General features: G+C 63.8%; 4 protein-coding genes across 6 annotated transcripts; 2 read left to right on the forward strand and 2 right to left on the reverse strand.

Annotated features, from left to right (window-relative positions):
- Nucleotides 1-3,425: 3,425 nt before the first annotated feature.
- Nucleotides 3,426-5,307, forward strand: MESP2 (mesoderm posterior bHLH transcription factor 2). The gene is made up of 2 exons (XM_085070167.1): nt 3,426-4,674; nt 5,063-5,307. The coding sequence occupies exons 1-2, from the start codon at nt 3,661-3,663 to the stop codon at nt 5,123-5,125; spliced, it is 1,077 nt and encodes a 358-aa protein (XP_084926293.1). The 5' UTR covers nt 3,426-3,660; the 3' UTR covers nt 5,126-5,307.
- A 1,062-nt stretch (nt 5,308-6,369) lies between these two features.
- On the forward strand, nt 6,370-8,729 carry LOC146432490 (gonadotropin-releasing hormone II receptor-like). Of its 2 annotated transcripts, XM_085070080.1 has the most exons (4): nt 6,370-6,581; nt 6,992-7,542; nt 7,906-8,110; nt 8,252-8,729. In XM_085070080.1, exons 1-4 carry the CDS (start codon nt 6,539-6,541, stop codon nt 8,686-8,688), a joined length of 1,236 nt encoding a protein of 411 aa, XP_084926206.1. In that variant the 5' UTR covers nt 6,370-6,538; the 3' UTR covers nt 8,689-8,729. The 2 variants fall into 2 exon arrangements, with proteins under 2 accessions (XP_084926206.1, XP_084926205.1); XM_085070079.1 differs by lacking the exon at nt 6,370-6,581 and having other exon boundaries at nt 6,847-7,542.
- A 938-nt stretch (nt 8,730-9,667) lies between these two features.
- TMED3 (transmembrane p24 trafficking protein 3) lies at nt 9,668-12,335 on the reverse strand. The gene is made up of 3 exons (XM_085070170.1): nt 12,062-12,335; nt 11,232-11,480; nt 9,668-10,810 (listed from the first exon to the last, which is right to left on the reverse strand). Exons 1-3 carry the CDS (start codon nt 12,272-12,274, stop codon nt 10,574-10,576), a joined length of 699 nt encoding a protein of 232 aa, XP_084926296.1. The 5' UTR covers nt 12,275-12,335; the 3' UTR covers nt 9,668-10,573.
- Nucleotides 12,336-12,537: 202 nt separating this feature from the next.
- ANKRD34C (ankyrin repeat domain 34C) lies at nt 12,538-16,091 on the reverse strand. Of its 2 annotated transcripts, none has more exons than XM_085070169.1 (3): nt 15,929-16,091; nt 15,231-15,399; nt 12,538-15,113 (listed from the first exon to the last, which is right to left on the reverse strand). In XM_085070169.1, the coding sequence occupies exon 3, from the start codon at nt 15,067-15,069 to the stop codon at nt 13,531-13,533; it is 1,539 nt and encodes a 512-aa protein (XP_084926295.1). In that variant the 5' UTR covers nt 15,070-15,113; nt 15,231-15,399; nt 15,929-16,091; the 3' UTR covers nt 12,538-13,530. The 2 variants fall into 2 exon arrangements, with proteins under 2 accessions (XP_084926295.1, XP_084926294.1); XM_085070168.1 differs by having other exon boundaries at nt 15,231-15,402.
- Nucleotides 16,092-17,882: the final 1,791 nt, after the last annotated feature.

A 17,882-nucleotide genomic window follows, 5' to 3' on the forward strand; every position in this document is an offset into this window, starting at 1 on the left:
GTGCTGCACGGGGGTGCAGCTGGGCAGCAGACAGGCCGTGGCAGGAGCTGGGAAGATGAGCCTGTCCGGGGCTGAGGGGCTGCTGAGCTGTGTGAGGTGAGTGGCTGTGGGACATCCCACCTTGCACTCCTGCCACCCAGTCCACGAGGATTGTCCTCCACCCCAACCCAGGCACTGCAGGAGCAGGGGCTGAGCTGGGGAGGGTCTTTGGGTGTGTGAGCAGCTGGGAGCCATGCATGGGGGTCCTGGGGTGCCCCGTGTCCATCAGTCCTGCCCTGGGAGGCTCCAAGCAGCAGGAGGCAGCCATCCTATTACCCGTGGCTGTGACATGTCTGTGTCTCTGCAGCAAGGATGTAAGGGTTGACCCCCAGGTCTCTAGCCTCACCTCCGGACCGCCAAGCACCTCTGGGGCAGTGCCCGCAGCAGGGCTGTGGACAGGTGACCCCCAGGCCCCGTCCCCATCCCGGGGGCAGGGGTGACAGTGGGGACCCCCGGCCGAGCCCCAGCAGAACGGAGAGGTGGGCGATGTAGCAAGTGGCGAGGCGCAGGGTCTCGGCCTTGGTGAAGCTCTGCCCCGCGGGCGGCAGGTAGTGCCGCAGCCGCAGCTTCTCCCGCTCGCTGGCGCTCTGCCGCGGCACCCCCGGGCCCCCGCCGCCCCGCACCCGCTGCCTGCCCGAGGGGACACAGCGACACACCGGGGACTCTGCCGAAGGGCTGGGGATGCGGTGTTGTGTCTTGCCACGGTTGGAGGCTGTTCTGCTGGCCGCGTCTGGGGTAACCCCGGGTTTATTTGGGCGGGGGGCGCGGGGCGATGCCTCTGCGCCCATCTGCAGGTGTCGAATCATCCTAGCCTCCCCCCGCTCCGGGCGGGCGGCAGGAGCCTGGGAATGCCGGACCCATTTGCAGAGGTGTCAGATCTGACTCCTTTGGTCCTTAATTGGTCCTGCCGGCGCTGGGAAGTGTGTAGAGACCCATTCACACGGCCGTGAGAGATGCTAACGTGCCGCCAGCCCCGCATCCCCCTGCACCGCACCGCATCCCCCTGCACCGCACCTCCCCGCAGCGACTCTGCCGGCTGCAGCCCCCGGGACTTGACCTCCTAACGCTGGGACCTCGAGCCGCCAGCCCTGGCACCCAGCGGGGTCCCCACAGCTCTGTGCCCTCTGTCCAGCTGCCAGCCCCTGCTCCGGGGGTACTGTGTGGGCTCTGGCTCAGACTGACAGCCGTAAGGGTGTGCAGGGAGCGCAGGATGCTTGGGTGGGGGGCCGGGGTGCTCCCTTCCCAGAGGCATCCCTGCAGTGGCCGTGTTTCTGTCTTCCCACCCGATGGGATGCAGCCCCGGACAGCTCCAGATGAGCTGAGGCACCTGGGGAGCCACCAGTCTGTGCCCCTGCTCGGGCTGGGGGTCTCTGCGCTGCTGCGAGTTGGGGTCCCCAGGGCACTGGGGTGTACTGTGCTGGGTGCCAAGTTCCTGAGGGTGCTGAGGGCAGGGGACCCCCGTGCAGGTGGGCTAAGGGGGAGGGGGGAGCTGTTAGCCAGGTGCTTGGTGGCACTGACCCCTGCACCAGACACAGCCCTGGGCAATGTCCCTGTGATCTGTGCCCATCCCAGACAGAGGGACAAGCATGACCACCGTAAACCACACAGGCATCTGACCCGGGTGGTGCTGTAGCAGGGATGGCAGGTTCCAAGTGGGCAGGAGATGTCCTGGGAGGGTCCCAGCAGGGTCAGGGATCTCTCAGCAGAAGGGCTGGGGCCTCCTGGGGGCACAGCCTGAGCTAGGCAGTGACTGAACTGTGTTGTGGTGCCCTGGCCACGTTGTCCCATGGCCCTGCACTGTTATGGGCTGAAATGATGGGGGGGGAACCTCCTTCTCCGGGGGTTGAGGGGCTGCAGGGTATCCCACTGTCACTGAAAGTTAGGAATAAAACCCTCTAACACTGCAAGTTCAATATTAGAAAGTAGCATTACTTTATTTCAGTGCTGGGTGTGCAAGGGATATCTCCCCCTATTACACACACTGCAGCTGGCTAACAGACAAGCTTAAATCTTGGTAACTTATTTATTAAATTTCCCAAAACTCATACATGCAGGCTAAACATTCATGCAAATTGTTTTGCATATTTATGTAACTTCAGAGCTTATTTACAGGAGAGTAGGGGTTCTTTTGAGGGTCTCTGGCGGTCATTTGGGGAACATGCCATTCGTCAAATTATCTGGTTTTGGTCATAGGCCTCCAAAATAAGTTTCTTCTCTTTGAATAAATCCCAGCTCTGTGGTCTGGCCAAGATACATTGTCTTATCAGCTTTCCTCAGGCCCACAGTCTTTAAAGCTAAGATAACCACTTGCACACATTAATCCAGGACTAAGCACTTTTGCTGAAATTAAAGGAATTCACAAGACTTAAACGCTATTTGTTACAATTAAAGATTTTCCCAGCCCTGCGGGGGCTCTGACCCCACGGCCAGTGTTGCCCTAGCCCAGCCATACTCCAGCACTTGTCCAAACAGGGAGGTGGGAAGCGGCTGCGGCGGGTGCAGAACTCATTATCCGGGAGCTCATCAGCTAATGAGACCCAGGAGGGGGCCGGGCAGTGAGGAGGGGGCCATGCCGAGGCTGGGCTGTGGGGTGCAGATCTCCCACCAGACACCCCTGCACCCCCAGACTGGGGCTGGGTGTTGGAATGGGGCTGGCACTGGCGGCCTCCTTGTGGTTGGGTCAGTGCTGGGCACTGCTCAGATGGGCACACACGGTTTGGGGGTCCTGTGCCCCCAGCTGTACCCCCTCAGCTGTGCTCCCCTCCTTTGTGGGGATCTTGTGCCCCTCGTGTTCCCCTGAGCTGTGCACACCCGGTCTGGGGGTGTTCCTGCACCCCGCTGTACCACCGGGCTGTGCACACCCGGTTTGGGGGTCTTGTGCCTCCAGCTGGACCCCCAGGCCAGGCTGTGCACACGCGGTCTGAGCCCGTGCCCGTGCCAGAGTCCCCTCGCTCGCTGATGGATTTTCCGTCCCTCGGCGAGGCCGTTTCCCGGGAAACCTTCGCACCCGCCGGCTCCAACACCTGCGGGTCCTGGGAACGCGGCGGGAGGGCTCCTCCCAGCCCGGACCCTGGACTCGGCACCCGCCGCCCGTGGGGGTTCCCCTGCCACTGACAGCACCGGGCAGCCCCGCGGGGTCTGAGCTCACGGGGGCGGTGGGGGATCGTCACCCCCAAACCGGCTGGAGGGGGTCCCGCAAAGCCACAGGGGCAGATCCCTGGCTGGGGTCATGCTGCGGGGGGAGACACAGGGACACGCCGCTGCAGACCTACTGCAAACCCCACTGAAGCCCCATCAGAGCCCCACAACACCCCCACTGCAGACCCTGCTTCAGCTTCCCCCCGCCGCAGACCTACTGAGAGCTCAGTGCAGCTCCCATGTGGGTCCCAGCCCTGTCCCCAGCGCAGCGCGGGGCCGAGGGGCAGCACCGAGCAGCCTCACACCTCTGGGGTGAAATTTGTCACCCCGTGTTCACAGCCGCGGCACCCGGTCCCCCCCAGCCCCCGGCCTTTGAAGTGCTGCCGCTGCAGCCACGAAGGTGCATCTTCACACCTCCGGGCCGGCATAAAGCCGGGGCAGCCGGGAGGCTCCGGCACACAGCTCCCAGCCTCCGGCCCTGCCATGGCCCACTCCGCAGCCCACGGCCACTCGCTGCCCGCCGCGGCCTCACTGCAGAGCTGGGGTGACGCCGGACCTCCAGACCCCCTCGGCTACAGCAGCAGCTCACCCGCAGCATCGCCCGACTCCTGCGGCCTCGCGTCCCCCGCCGCTGCTCGGGGACCCTGTCGCGGGCACGCTGCCCCCCGGCCCAGGGGCAGGCAGCGGGTGCGGGGCGGCGGGGGCTCGGGGGTGCCGCGGCAGAGCGCCAGCGAGAGGGAGAAGCTGCGGATGCGGCGGCTGGCGCAGGCCCTGCTGCGGCTGCGGCACTACCTGCCGCCCGCGCTGGCGCCCGCCGGGCAGAGCCTCACCAAGATCGAGACCCTGCGCCTCGCCACTCGCTACATCGCCCACCTCTCCGCCCTGCTGGGGCTCGGCCGGGGGGCGCCGGCGCCCCGACACTGTCCCCTCTGCCCCCGGGGCCTGGGGTGCTGCCAGGACACGGACCCCCGTGATGCTTCCCTCCCTGGCGCTGCGGGCTGGGGGTCACCGCCCATGGCGGTCACTCCCCTGGAGCTGCACGGCGCTCCCGGCATGGGGACGCGGGCCTGGGGGTCACCTCTCTGCAGCCCTGCTGCGGGCACTCCCCCAGAGGTGCTTGGGGGTCCGCAGGTGGGGTTAGACACCTGGGAGTCACCCTCCTACTTGCCTGTGACAGGAACCCTCCCAGATGTACTTGGGGGTCCTAACATCGGGATGGAGATCTGGGGATCTCCCCCCCACATCCCTGCAAACAGCATGGCTCCAGAGGTGCTTGGTGTTGCCAACATCGAGATGGAGACCTGGGCGTCACCCCCCTACATCCCTGCGGCAGGGACCTCCTCAGAGCTGAACAAGGCTGTCGCCTCCACTGCGTCCCCCTGGCTGACCCCTCCTCACTGTGCAGCGGCTGGGGCCCCCCCGGATCTCCCTGGTGACCCTCTCCTGGACACGGGGCTGGTGCTGTCGGAGTTCGTGGGCACAGGGACAGTCACCCAGGTACGTGCTGATGCGGACTGGGGTGACCCTGAGCAGGGGCTCTCAAGGGGCAGGGTGTGACACCCCTTGGGGTAACCTCAGAGTCCTCTCGGTGGGGGGCAGTGCAGGAACTGGTTTTGGGGTAACAACAGCCTTGTCTGGGGTAGGGCATGGAGAGGTAAGCCTGCCCCATGCAGTGGGTGAGGTGGGTCCCCCAGTCTGACCCATCCTTCCTGGTGCTTCCCTTCCTCGCGTTTGTGGAGATCCCATTAGTGGGGACAGAACAGAGTCTGCTGTCCTGCTTGTCCCTGGCCAGGAGCCCTTCTAGTGGGTGGCCTGTCACCCCCACAACCCCGGCCCTGCCTGGACCTCTGTCTGGCTGCTTACCCTCTCACCATCTGCTCCCCAGGACCTCTCTGCAGACCTGCTCTCACTGCTGGAGGCTCTGTTCCCACCACAGCCCCGGCACTGACCCGGATGAGTCCCTGGATCTGGAGCACCCACAGCCCCACGATGCCTCTCCGGACACCCACAGCCCAGGGACATGTGCAGCCCTTGGGATAGCTGCAAGAGCAAGCTGCCCTGTCAGAGCCTGGAGCCGTGCTGGACGCGCCGGGTGGCAGCATCTGGATGTGAATAAACCCTTGTGCCCTCTCTGTGTGTCAGTGTGGCTGTTCCCGCGAGCTGGGCATGGATGGGGTTTGGCATGCCTAGGGGTCTGGTGGAATGGGGTCCCGTGTGCCCCACAGGGTCTCTTTGCTGGGGGCTGTGGGGCAGCCAGGAACCATCTGGGAGAGCAATTGGGGGGGGTATCCGCAAAGATACTCCCCTTGCCCTGGGGCCTGACTGGGGGTGGGGTGGGGTGAGGATTCCCAGCACCCTTCAGATCCAGCCCTCCCCCCTGTGGGAGCACCCCAGTGCAGGGTGAAATTGATGGATTTGGGGTTCAGCTCTGTGTGGAGATGGGGCTGGAGACCCTGCCTGGAGCAGAGTGTGGGGCCTGTGATGGGGACCCTATGTCCCCAGCCCCCTTGGTGGCTCCCCGAAGTCTGGGGTCCCCATTAGCAAGAGGGTGTCAGGACCTGGCAGCCATGTGCTAATGTGTCAAGGGAATATCTCCCCAACTTTGGGGTCTGGGGTGAAAGGCGGGCCTTTAATGAACCCCATGGAGTGTGAAAGGACTCTCTAATGAGGTTAATTCCCTGTGCTGGGTTTGAGGTGGAGGGTGACAGAATGGGACACAAGCCTTTGAGGTGTAAAGCAGTCCCCTCCCCTGCCCTTCCTTGGCTGCAATCCCTGCTCTCCAGCCAGGGCTGAAGGGACCTGGGCATGTGCTCCAGCCATGGGGACACTGCCATGGGATGACCACAGTCTGGGGGAGCATCTGGCAGTCACAGGGCTGGGAGGAGAGACTTGTGGGTCTCTGCCCTCCCCAAATGTTGCACCTCAACACGAGGAGCCCTCGTGTGCCCTGATACCTGGCCTTGGCAGCAGCAGTGCCATGTCTGGAGTGCACTGGCAGCATCCCCCACAGGCTGGAGGCTGGAGCAGGGCTGGGGTGTCCCTCCCGCAGATGTGGGGCATGTCCCACTGCCCATTCCTTTGCGTGAGCAGCACACACACTTACGTGTGTGTCCATGTGCTGTGGGTGGCAGGGGAAGGAGCGTGCTGTTCCTAGCCGCGGGCTACGTCAAGGACCATTGAGAGCTGCCAAGGGCGCCCACGCCACAGCATCTGCGGCAGCAGCTGCAGGTGCTGGTGCTCGGCACTACCTGCACGGTACCTGCCCTGCTCCCCGCCCTGCGCCCTGCCCCGCTCCCCCTCGTGCCCCAGGGCAGATGCAGAAGCCCTGCAGCCTCGGCAGTCTGTGAGCATCGGCCCTGCTATGGCCTGGCTGGGGAATGCCGGGCAGGACACCCCGGATGGAGGTAAGGTGGGGGGAGTGGGGTGTCTGGTGCTCTGGGTGTCACTGTCGGGCTAGGGGGGTCACCATGCCAGGCAAGATCATGAGGGATCCTCTGGGCAGGGAGGGGGCACAGCAGTAATGGCCTGGGGTGGGTGAAGTGTTGGTGTCAGTGCCCTTGCCTTCCTCTGCCCTGCTTGGTGCCAGGGACCTCCATAGCTCCGGGGGACAGGAGGTGCTCTGGGGGCTGCAGGAGGCTCTCGGGGTGGGGGAAGACAAGGACAGAAGACAGGGAACTGGGCTCAGGAATGTGGTGTGCCAGCACTGAGGCCCTGGGCAGGGGACTCTAGGGGACAGGAGCCATGCTAAGTGTGGCCTGCTCCCCCCAGAGCCCCCACCTTAGGGCTGCCGCTGCCCCTTTGCCTATTGTGGCAGGTAGGGGCCATCCAGAGCAGGGCCCTGCGATGGGAAACACCAGTGTGGAGCCCCCCAGTATGGTGCCCCCCGGGTGGGGCTGCGCCTGGAGCCGTCCCAGCGAGAACGGCGAGGAGCCCCTGCGGCTGCCCACCTTCTCCACTGCTGCCCAGGTGCGTGTGGCTGTCACCTTCAGCCTCTTCGCCCTCTCGGCCGGCTGCAACCTGGCAGTGCTGTGGGCAGTGGGGGGCCGGGGCAGCGGCCGGCGCCCCCACATCCGCCTGCTGCTGCGGCACCTGGCCGCCGCGGACCTGCTGGTCACCGTGGTGGTGATGCCGCTGGACGCGGTCTGGAACATCACGCTGCAGTGGCGGGCTGGTGACCTGGCCTGCCGCCTGCTCATGTACCTGCGGCTGCTGGCCATGTACGCCTCTGCCTTCGTCACCGTGGTCATCAGCCTGGACCGGCAGGCCGCCATCCTGCGCCCGCTGGCCATCACTCGCGCTCGCGCCCGCAACCGCACCATGCTGCACGTGGCCTGGATCCTCAGCGCGGGGCTGGCGGTGCCACAGGTACAGACCCCGGGGGCCCCTCTGGCCCCAGCTCATGACAGACCCCCATCCAGCCCTTGTGCTCCCAGGGGTCTGGTGACACTGTCCAGGCTCACTGCCAGGACTGGTGCCACTGTGACCTGCATGGTGGGGAGGGAGAGGGGCTGGAGAGCTCTGTGGGATAGGGATGGAGAGATGGTGATAGAGTGGCTGTAGCAGTGATCCCCCTCCATCCAGCTCTGCCCACTGTCATTGGGGAGCAGAGCCAGTGCAGGGGTGATGACAGACCCCACTCCACGGGCTGGCTCTGTCCCTGTGAGTCCAGGAGTCCCTTCCTCGGGAGGTGCAAACCTCCATCACCACCATCCCACCTCTCATCTCCAGCTGTTCCTGTTCCACACCGTCACCCTGCGCCCCCCGCACAACTTCACCCAGTGCACCACGCGCGGCAGCTTCCCCCAGCCCTGGCACGAGACCCTCTACAACATGGTGGGCTTTGCCTGCCTCTTCCTGCTGCCGCTGCTCATCATGGTCTGCTGCTATGCCCGCATCCTGCTGGAGATCTCCCGCCGGATGGGTTCCGGCCTCTGTGAGTGCCAGGCACCGCGGGACACAGCCCCATGCCCGGGGGAAGTCCTGGCTGGAGCTCCGTAGGGACCCCCCCAGCTCACCCCCAGGGCATGGGGTCCTGTCCCAGCCCCATTTCCCCTCACGGGCTGTGCCCCTCCAGTCTCCTCACAGGACGCGTCACTGCGGTGCTCCAGGAACAACATCCCACGGGCCAGACTGCGGATGCTGCGGATGAGCCTGGTCATCGTCTCCTCCTTCATCCTCTGCTGGACCCCCTACTACCTGCTGGGGCTCTGGCACTGGTTCTGTCCCCGCGCCGTGGAGAAGAGGGTCTCGCCGGCCCTCACCCACATCCTCTTCATCTTTGGCCTCTTCAACGCGTGCCTGGACCCCATCACCTACGGGCTCTTCACCATCCCCCTCCGGAGGGGCTGGGGCTGCCCGTGCAGGCACAGCCCCCTGGCCCAGCCCCCCTCCCCAGCCACTGGCTCCTTCCGCTGCTCAGCCTCCTCCCTGCCACCCAAGCGGGGAGTCCTGGGGCTGCAGCACTCCCGAGGGGCTGCCAGGGACGCCTCCTGTCACAGCAGCTCCTTGTGACACTGGCACGACTGCCGGGGTGCTCAGGGCAGGGGGTCTGGCAGCAGCAGTGGGGATGGAGTCACTGCCCATCTCTTCCCCCACCCTGAAGTGCCTCTGTGGGCCTGGGACTGGTAGGGGTGCCACTGTTCCATCTCCCTTCTCTGTGCCCTGCACAGCAATAAAGTGTCCTATGGCCACCTCTTGTCCCTCCTGTGTCTCCCAGCTGGGAGCTGAGCTGACACCCCCAGAGCCAGCACCCTGACCCACTGGGGTCACAGCTGCCCCTGTCCCTGTCCCCACCATGGATGGCTCAAGAGTCCCCAGGAAGGGGCAGATCCAAGGCCATCCACAGCCTGGTCAGGCTGTTCCTGTTCATCCCCACAGGGCTCTGGGTCCCAGTGGGTGCAGGGCTGGTCCCTGCCAGCCAACGCTGGGCTGGTGGCAGTCCCAGGGCTCTGCTGATGTGGGCTCTGCTCCAAACAGCAGCTCCTGGCTCCTGCCCAAGGCTGTTGGGAGGCACACAGGGCCAGCACTCCTGCCTGTGGCAGCTGCCCCAAGGCCAGCGCTGACAGCGGAGCTGGCATGGCTGCTGGGGCCTGGAGAGGTGGGAGAGGGCTGTGGGTGCCTGGGCTCCTCTCTCCCCCCAGCACCAGGAGTGATGCCAGAATGAGGGATAGCCCAGAAGAACTGCCCTGGTTTCCCCCGAGCCTCGGAGAAGGGACCACAGAGCTGGGCTCTGCCTGGGAGTCCCCACTCTGCCGCGGATGGTCACTGGGCTCCCTTGGCTTCTCAGTCCCCACTGCCCAGTGGGAACCCCATCACAACCCACTGACAGTGCGGCCCCATGCTGGGGAACACACAGGGGTGCTGCTCCTGCGCAGGGGTGTCTCTGGTTCCAGCACATGCTCCTGTGGCAGGAGCAGGCTCAGCTGGAGTGGGCAGGGGGACAAGGCAGGAGAGCAGGCAGAAGCTGTGCCCAAATAACGGCAGTGCCAGCCATGCTTGCAGGGGTTTATTTGAAGGTGGCAAAGTCTGGTGGAGTTGTTTCAGCTCTGAAAAATGATCTCACACCTTCTTGAGGGCTGGAGGGTCAGCACACCAGTGACTCCAGGGGTCTTGTGCAGGGGGTCACCCCAGGCTCTTGTGGGGGTCTCGAGTTTGTGGGGCTCCAGGGAATGAGGGGCTGCAGTCCCAGGTGCATGGGGGTCCTCCATGCTTCTGGGGCAGGGATGGGTCTTCCTTGGCATGTGTCCACAGCGTGAGGGTGGGATGTGTGAGGGGCTGAGCCTCAGGCATGGACTCATGTGAGTATGAAAATACCACCTGGTACTGGCACACCATTTGCTGCCAGCCTGAGAAATGCTGTGAGGGGAGGAGCTGGTAGAGCCACAGGACAACCCAGAAAAAAACCTCCCCTTGTTGCTGCTGCTGGGAGCACCCTGCCTGCCCCAGGATAACTGGGGTGCAGATGGCGACCCCCAGCCCATGGGCAGCTCTCCTCGGGCTGATGGCACTTGGTGGGTGCCAGGTGGGCCAGCGCTGCCCCACCCCCTCGGCGCTTGCCCAGGGCTCCGAGGGGCAGTGCGTGGCCATTGCAGTCACCTTGGGCTCTGAGGGGGCCACAGTATCAATGCTGGTGCTGGTCCAGGTTACAAGTGGAGCCAGAGAACAGGGACAGGACAGCCAGTTGAGGGGATGAGGCGGCAGGTCGAGCAATGGCAAGTGAGACGTGATGCTGGGGGGATGCCTGTACTTGGGTGACCACGTCCACCTGGCTCAGCAATGCCATGCCACCCCTGCTCCCACACCCCCGCCTGCCCACGGCACAGATCGGAGGCAAAGCGCGACCCCAGGGCCACAGCTGTCCCACTCCCTGCTCCACTTAGGCACAGATATACTGGCTCTAGGTGCCAGCTCCGCCACTGCTGGGTCTCTTCTCAGTGAAGAAGCTCTTGAGCAGCATCACCTGCCCGATGCTGACCACGAAGAGGATGAGCGTTTCCCCCACTGACCAGTATGAGACGCGGCCATTGAGCTCCTCGGCTCTGCTCCGGTCCTGCGCCTCCCGCAGCCGGTAGTGGGTCTGGGAGTCGATCACCGCGTTCAGCATCTCGTGGATGGTGACACAGGCAGATTCCATCTGGGGAACAAGGACAAGGGCACTCTGTCACTTCTGACATGGCACAGCTGAGGGAGCCCAGGACCGTGCCAGGGCACCCAAGAGCAGGACAGCAGTGCCTGTGTTGTAGGTCCCCTGCCAGAACCCATCCAGGATGGTTCCCCACTGAGACAGAGCTGAACGCCGCACAAGGGCACCGAGATGCCCAACCCAGAGGCTCACAGTGAGGGATGGAATGGCTGATGCAATTCCCTCACACGGGATGGACACAGGCTGCTGTCCCAGGCAGAGGATGTGGTGTGTGGTGGGGCCGTTGGCTGGCAGTTGGCACTTCTGCATCCAGCAGAGGAGGATGTGGACAAGCCCCAAACTGCCATCCTGCAAGGCTGCCTGGGGGCTGCTCCCTCCCTCCCTCCCTCCATCCTCTCCTCCTGGGACGCACCTGTGTCAGGGCAGTGACGCGGTTGTTCATGTCAGGCAGGATGGGCGGCTCATCGCCCACCTGGAAGTCGAAGTAGACAATTTTGTGAGAGAAGGTGGAGAACTCATTGCTGAAGCAGAAGGTGTAAACACCCTTGAGCTCGGTGTGGTGCGAGAAGCTGTCATACTGCTTCTTGGTCTCCTGATAGATGGTCTTGCCGTTAGGATCCTCCACATAGCAGTCCACGTCATAGTGTCCTCCACTGATCACCTGCCCGGGGAGATGTACCTCAGATGGTGGCACCTACCAAGCGACGTGGCAAGGGCCCCCTGACCCTGCCCAGCGCCACAGCTGTGTGAGGCCAGCAGGCACCATGCCCATGGGATGAGGCCCAGGTCAGGGGAGCCCTGGGGAAGCTGTGCACCACTGTGCCAGCAACTCAGGTGGAGTGCCCACAGCTCAGGTGAGGTGCCTGGAGACAGGGACAGTCCTCACAGCCCAGGTCAGGGGCTCCCGTGGCTGCTGTGGGCACATCCTAGACCTGGCTCTCGGGTGGACACTGCCGGGCATGGGGCTGGGGTTGGGAACAACTCCTAGTGCAGCATGGAGGGACCTGGGGTGTACAGGGGAGAAGAGAACTGCAGCCCTGCGTGGGGCTCCGCAGCACACACGGATGGGAATGTGGGCAGGGGCGTGGGGGCACAGGCAGGCACATGGGCACGGACAAGGCATGGGCAGGGGCACACGGATGGGGCACAAATGGGGCACAGGCAGGGCTCAGGCAGGGGTATGGGCAGAGAGTGCAGGCAGGAAGCATGCAGGGCTGCAGGCAGATCCAGGCAGGGTAGTACCTGATAGTCGAGCGTGAATTTGATGCCGCTCTCCAGCTCCTGGTGGAAGCAGCGCTGGGCGCTGTCGGGTAGCTCCAGCGTCAGCTCTGTCCCGCCAGCCCCCAGCGCGCCCAGCAGCGCGGCCAGGCACAGCGTCCGCATCGCGACACGGACCGCGCCGGGCATCGCGACACGGACCGCGCCGGGCATCGCGACACGGACCGCGCCGGGCATCGCGACACGGACCGCGCCGGGCACGGCCACCGGCACCGCCCCCGCACCGCCCCCCTGACGTGGCGCTTCCGCTGCGGGCAGGGCGGGGCGGCGCGGCGCCTCCGGCCCCGGGGCGGTGCCCACAGCGATCCCGGGAACCTTCCCCGGCAGCCTGGGAACCCCCCGGCATCTCCGGGCTGAGCACTCCGGAACCCCGCTATCCCCCCGGCACTCCAGGGGACCCCCGGGCCGGGCGGCTGCTGTCGGCTCCACGCGAGATCAGCCTCCGTCCAAAACTGAGCGCTTTATTAACGCAGCGATCGCGCAAAAGTCTCCGCCGGGCCACGGCGCCACCCCAGCACCTGGCCCTGCACCCCTACACACACAGAGTCTCCTAAATAAACGCATTCATGGAGTCATCGAGTCTGTCGGTGCACGGCACACGGTGCGTGGGGTGAGGCGCGGGGTTGGGAAAGCTCCCAACGGGATGGGGAGCAAAGCGAGGTCTTGGCTGTGGCGCAGTGCTTGCGACTTTCGTCGTGGGATGAAGCCCTGCGGTCAGCCCGTGCCACCCTCGGTGATTTGGCATCCCGGCTGCCCCGCCGCTTGCAGAGGCTTCCCAGGCAGCCAGGCTGGGATTCAGCCTGCCCGTCCTGCCCGGGAGTTCAGCGCTTCCTGAATTCAGAGCACCTCGGCGTGGTGGGGAATGAACCCCCTGAAGTTCGGGTGCTTCAGAGACGAGACAAGCCCATCCCAGCCCGCAACCGAAGAGGCTGCAGTGGTCCCGGGGGAGCTCAGCCGCCGGGTCTCTGGAGCGCTCGGGGATCTCGGAGGTGGAGGATTGTCTCCCTCTCCCGCTTCGGGAGAGCACCGACATGGTCCGTGGCTGGAGGAGTGTTCCCGTTCCTCCAGCCCCCGCAGACTGAGCACCTTCCCCTCCTGGAAGGCACTTCATGAACGTCTCGGCCCCAGAGATCGCTGGGGACTCCGGAAGGGGATTCGGTGAGAGAACGAGAGGGATGGAAGAAAAGAGGATTGTAACTAGTGAGGAATAAGTGAACTGCAGGTGGGATTCTTGGCACAGAACTCGTTGATCTAGGATGGTCTGGGATCGATCTCCCAGGTGATCGCTCCCAATTCAGCCCCTGGGCTCAGGGCTTACCCCCCTGGCCACCAGTGTGTCCCCAGAGCCAGTGCCCACTCTGTGTGGGAGCCGTCCCGTTTCTGCAGGGACAGCACAGCTTTGGCCATCTCCCTGTGAACAAATGGTGACATGGCTACTGCGCCACGACCTCCTCAAAATCGGAGAGGTGCCGCATCTGCTCTGCCTGCATGGAATGTCTGCGGAGGAGCTTCCTGTGGGCTCTCAGATCACCCCGCCTGGGCGAGCTGGGTGCGAGGGGCACCAGGGGCTTCAGCCCTGCAGCCAGCGGGGAGGGGGCTTTGCTGGAGCCAATGTCAGGAACTGGGGGGTTGGGGTTCACGTTCAGGGGGGGCAGATATCCCGGCCTTGTGTGGGAGATGTGGTCCAGCAGGAGGGTCCCAGATCCTCGCCTCTCCAGCAAGCTGGGCGGCCGTCGCCGGCCGGTGCTGGGTGAAGTGCTGGTGCTGCTGGAGGGAGACTCAGAGCAACCATCCAGCAAGGCCAGGTGCGACCCGCTCAGCTTCCTTCTCTCTGACGGCCCCTTCCCTGCCTCGGTGCCCTGGGAGTCTCCATTGTGCTCAGTGCCCGGCCTCCACCAGTGTGGAGTGTCCATCCCTGCAGCTGACCTGGCAGCCGAGCTGGTGCTTTCAGGCTCCTCCGGCACCGTGGTGCTGCGGGGCAGGCGTGGGTGGGTGCCTGAGCTCTTCTCGTGAGTGGCTTTCCATGCCAGCGGACCCAGTGCCTGCTCATCCACTGGGGGAAAGAGAGAGGGGTCCCTGCCCCTGCTGCTGCTGCTCCGGGTGAGCGAGGGCTTTTTGGAGAGTGAGAGGTCGCCGATGCCCGTGATGACCTCGTGGTCAGTGCAGACCTGTGTGTCATCATGGTGCATGGAGGCTGCCAGCACCGAGGGTGCCACCAGACCCCACGGTTCTGACCGCAGTCGCTTCAGCCGGGGCAGGTGGGCTCTCCGGGCAGTGCCAGCTCTCTGGCCTGGGGAGGGTGGCTCAGTGTCCCCTGTATTCCCGGGTTGTGAAGGGTGTGGGGTAACAATGCTGCTCTCCTTCTCGGCAGGGGAAGGTGCTGAGATGGGACTTTTCAGGTGAGCAGTGGAGGGGGCTGTGCCCTCCTTGAGGGGAGCCTTCTCCTTGAACTCCAGCGCAGGGGCAACATTCAGGTACTGCTTGGCGGTCTTGGTGCCGGAGGCCGATGTGTCCATGGTGATGATGATCACCTCCTTTCCCTTGGCTCTGCAGGCATTCAGGAGGTGCTGCAGCACAGCCTTGTCCTCGGCATTGATGGCGTGGACCAGCGCTGAGGCTCCTGAGTGGTCCTCCAGGCTGGGGTCTGCCCCACTCTCCAGCAGCAGGGACACCACGTCCCCTCCAGCCCCACGGATACAGGCATGCATGAGGGCGGTTTTCCCAGACTTGTCCTGGATGTTGGGGTCGGCTCTGTTGTCCAGCAGGTACTTCACCATCTTGGCCTTGTGGATGCTTTGCTGGTCAACGTGTGTGGTGATGCAGGCCACCATCAGGGCAGTCTCCCCCTTGTCATTGCTCTCATTGATGTAAGCCCCCCCTTCCAGCAGCAGCCGGGTCAACCGGAGCCGCCCGAGCCACACGGCCTTCAGGAGGGAGTTGCCCCCCAGCTCCAGCTCCATCACCTCATCCATGGCACTGGCTGCTGCTTCCTGCTGATGCCAGTGGTGGCTGGTGGCTGTGGGGGGAACCATGGAGAAGAGGTGAGCCCTGCTTCTTCATCCCTGCCTTGCTGGGATGCTATGCTCTGGACACTGCCCCACATCCCACTGTCCCTCTGGCCATGTCTACCCACCTTATGCAGACTGCTGCCCGAATGCCTTGATTTCCCCAAGAGATCAGAGAGTTTCTGATGGTCTCCACCAGCCTGCTACGTCTGGGGGTCCACAACATGAAGCCCACTGCAGACTGCGTGAGCTTCCCTCATGGCTTCCTGGGCTGGAGCTGGGATCTCTGCTTCCTCACTGCTGAAGGGAAGGAGAACAGCCACTATCGTGCTGTGCCTACTATGTTTCTATTGCCCCCTGTTTCTCGTGCCCCACTGAGCCCCTCTCCCTGCTCCCACTGCCACTCGCTCCTGCTGCCTCCCACTCCCTGTCTCACTCCTTAGAGTGTTCCTGGAGCCCTGAGCAGCCAGTGCCCCCAGAGTGCCCCTGCAGTGGGCACAAGCCTCCCGGCCCTTCCCCAGTCCCCGTGCCCTCCGCGGGGGTTCTGCAGCCCCTGGACCTGCGGTCAGTGCCCACATTGCCCCCAGCCCCTCCCAAATGCTCCGATGGTACCTCTCCCCGCCCGTGAGCTCCCCACGGCGCCTTCCCGCGGGGACCCCTCGGACCCGGGGGCAGACCGGAGCTTCGGTTCTCCCCCACTCCCGCCGGGACCGGTGTCCCCCGCGCCCCGCCGCCCCGCGGCCATCCCGCTCCCGCTGCCGCTCCCGCCGCCGCCCCCGGCTGCGGAGATGCCGGTGAGGTGCGGCCGCTGCCCCCGGCCCGCTACCTGCTGCCCGGTGCCTAGTCGGCGTGCGCTGTCGCTGTTCGGTGTCGGTGCCGCCGCCCTGTGCCCTGTGCCCTGTGCCGGGGCTGGTGCCGGTGCTCGGTGCCGATCGCTGCTGCCGGTGCCCGGTTGCCGTGCCGGTGCCCGGTGCCGCTGCCCGGCGCTGCGCGAGGAGGAGGGCGCGGGGAGGCGGCGCGTCCGCCCGCGGGTGGGTGCGGGGAGCGGCGGGGCGGGTGGGTGCTGGGGGATGGAGTGGTCTGTGTCCCTCCGCAGGGCCGGGGGGAGCGAATCCGTGTGCCAGGGGACCGTGAGCGCGGGGCTGTGAGGGGACAGTGTCTGCGCCCACCCGTGCAGGGCTGCGGTGTGACTGTCCCTGCTCTCGGGGCTCTCCAAACTAGTCTGAGCCCGCAGCTGTCCCCGCTTGGAGCAGGGGGGATTAGGGCCCTCCTAAGGCCACTCTGATGTTAATGACTCCGTGATTTGAGCGCACATCTGGCACAACCTGAGGGCACACCTGGGGCACAGGAGAAGCTGAGGTGTCTGTCTGCTCCCCAGGCAGAGCTGCCCTCAGTGCCAGGGCAATGTGCCTGAACCAGCAGCAGTATGCTGCCTCTCTGGCCCTCTTTTGTGCCCAAATGTCACATCTGGGCAAGAACCTGCTTCCCAGCAGCTTCCTCCACTTTCCTCTTTTTCGGAGCAGTCCCAGCAGAAAGAGGGAATTGTGAAGAAGTGGGAAATGGTCACAGATGCTCCTGAGCATCACCCGAACCCCCATGGTTCTGTACTTCTGCACACCATCGCAGCTGTGAGGATGTTTGTCATCACACCCTCTGGATTGCATTAACATTTGGGGAAATTTCTCTTGTGATTAATAAAATATAATCTAACGTTGCAGAGCTCTTCATTCAGAGATGATGATGACAATGAGAATCAGAGCCAGCAGAGAAATTAAGTCGGTCTTATTACATCAGGGAGCATTTGGCAAACCTTATGGAAGGTTCCTCCTGACTTAGTAACAGAGATGCTCTGCAGTAGCTGCCTAAACTGGGCATAAACCCCTCCAAAACGTGTTTTTCTGTCCATTTTCTGATGCATAAGTGCACCAGTTTGCTTGTAGAAAAGAAACACCTTAACTCCTAAAAGCAAAATAATATAAAAACCTTAACAAAAAAAAGGTCTTAATAAACTCCTGAAACTCACAAACTTAAAACAGACAAGCTGTGGTGGTAGGAGGACCCCAGGCTGCCTGGTAATGAGAGTGCTGCTCCAGCACCAGAAGAAGCCACCGCATCCCCCAGGGGAGGAGGATCTGCTCTGCTCCCAGGGCACACCAGGATGGATCAAGGATGGTGACAAGCAGACGATTGTGGGGAAAGAGGGAAAGAGAGAAGGTCCTGGGTCCCTGGTGATTGCAATTAGGAGAATATTGGAAGTAAGGGTTGGGGAGCTAACGCCCCCATTTACAAGTGCCCTTTCCTCCTCTGCCCCCCTTACTGCTCCCGAGAGTTGTCACTCCTGTGTTGGAGCCCAGCCTGGCTGGTCCTGGCTGGAAAGCAAGGAAGATCTGTCCTTGAAGATGTTCAAAGCTGAGAGTTCCCTTTCCTGCTCCACCAGTCTAGATTCACCTGCTTCCAGGAGTCCATGGGGTGGGAGATGCCCCGGCAGGGAGGGACGAGCATGGCAATGTCAGCTCCGGGGAGCTGGAACCTCTGCAGAGGGGAGCAGGAATGGCCCCTGCCTACCTCCAGACGGATCAGATCTGCCCCAGCCGTGCCCTGGCTTTGCAGAGTCAACGTGTCCATCTATCTTCATCCTCCTGGTCTTCCTCGCCAATATCTATGCCATCCCTGAGGATGCCATGGCAACGGGGCTGCAGGGATGGCTGCTGGAGAAGCTGCAGCTCTGTGCAGGGCTCTGAGCCATGGCTTTGATCTCAGCAGTGCCCATGCAGCTCTGG

Source organism: Lichenostomus cassidix, chromosome 10 (genome assembly GCF_008360975.1).
Source record: "Lichenostomus cassidix isolate B80296 chromosome 10, HeHo_3.0, whole genome shotgun sequence".
Taxonomy (NCBI): Eukaryota; Metazoa; Chordata; class Aves; order Passeriformes; family Meliphagidae; genus Lichenostomus; species Lichenostomus cassidix.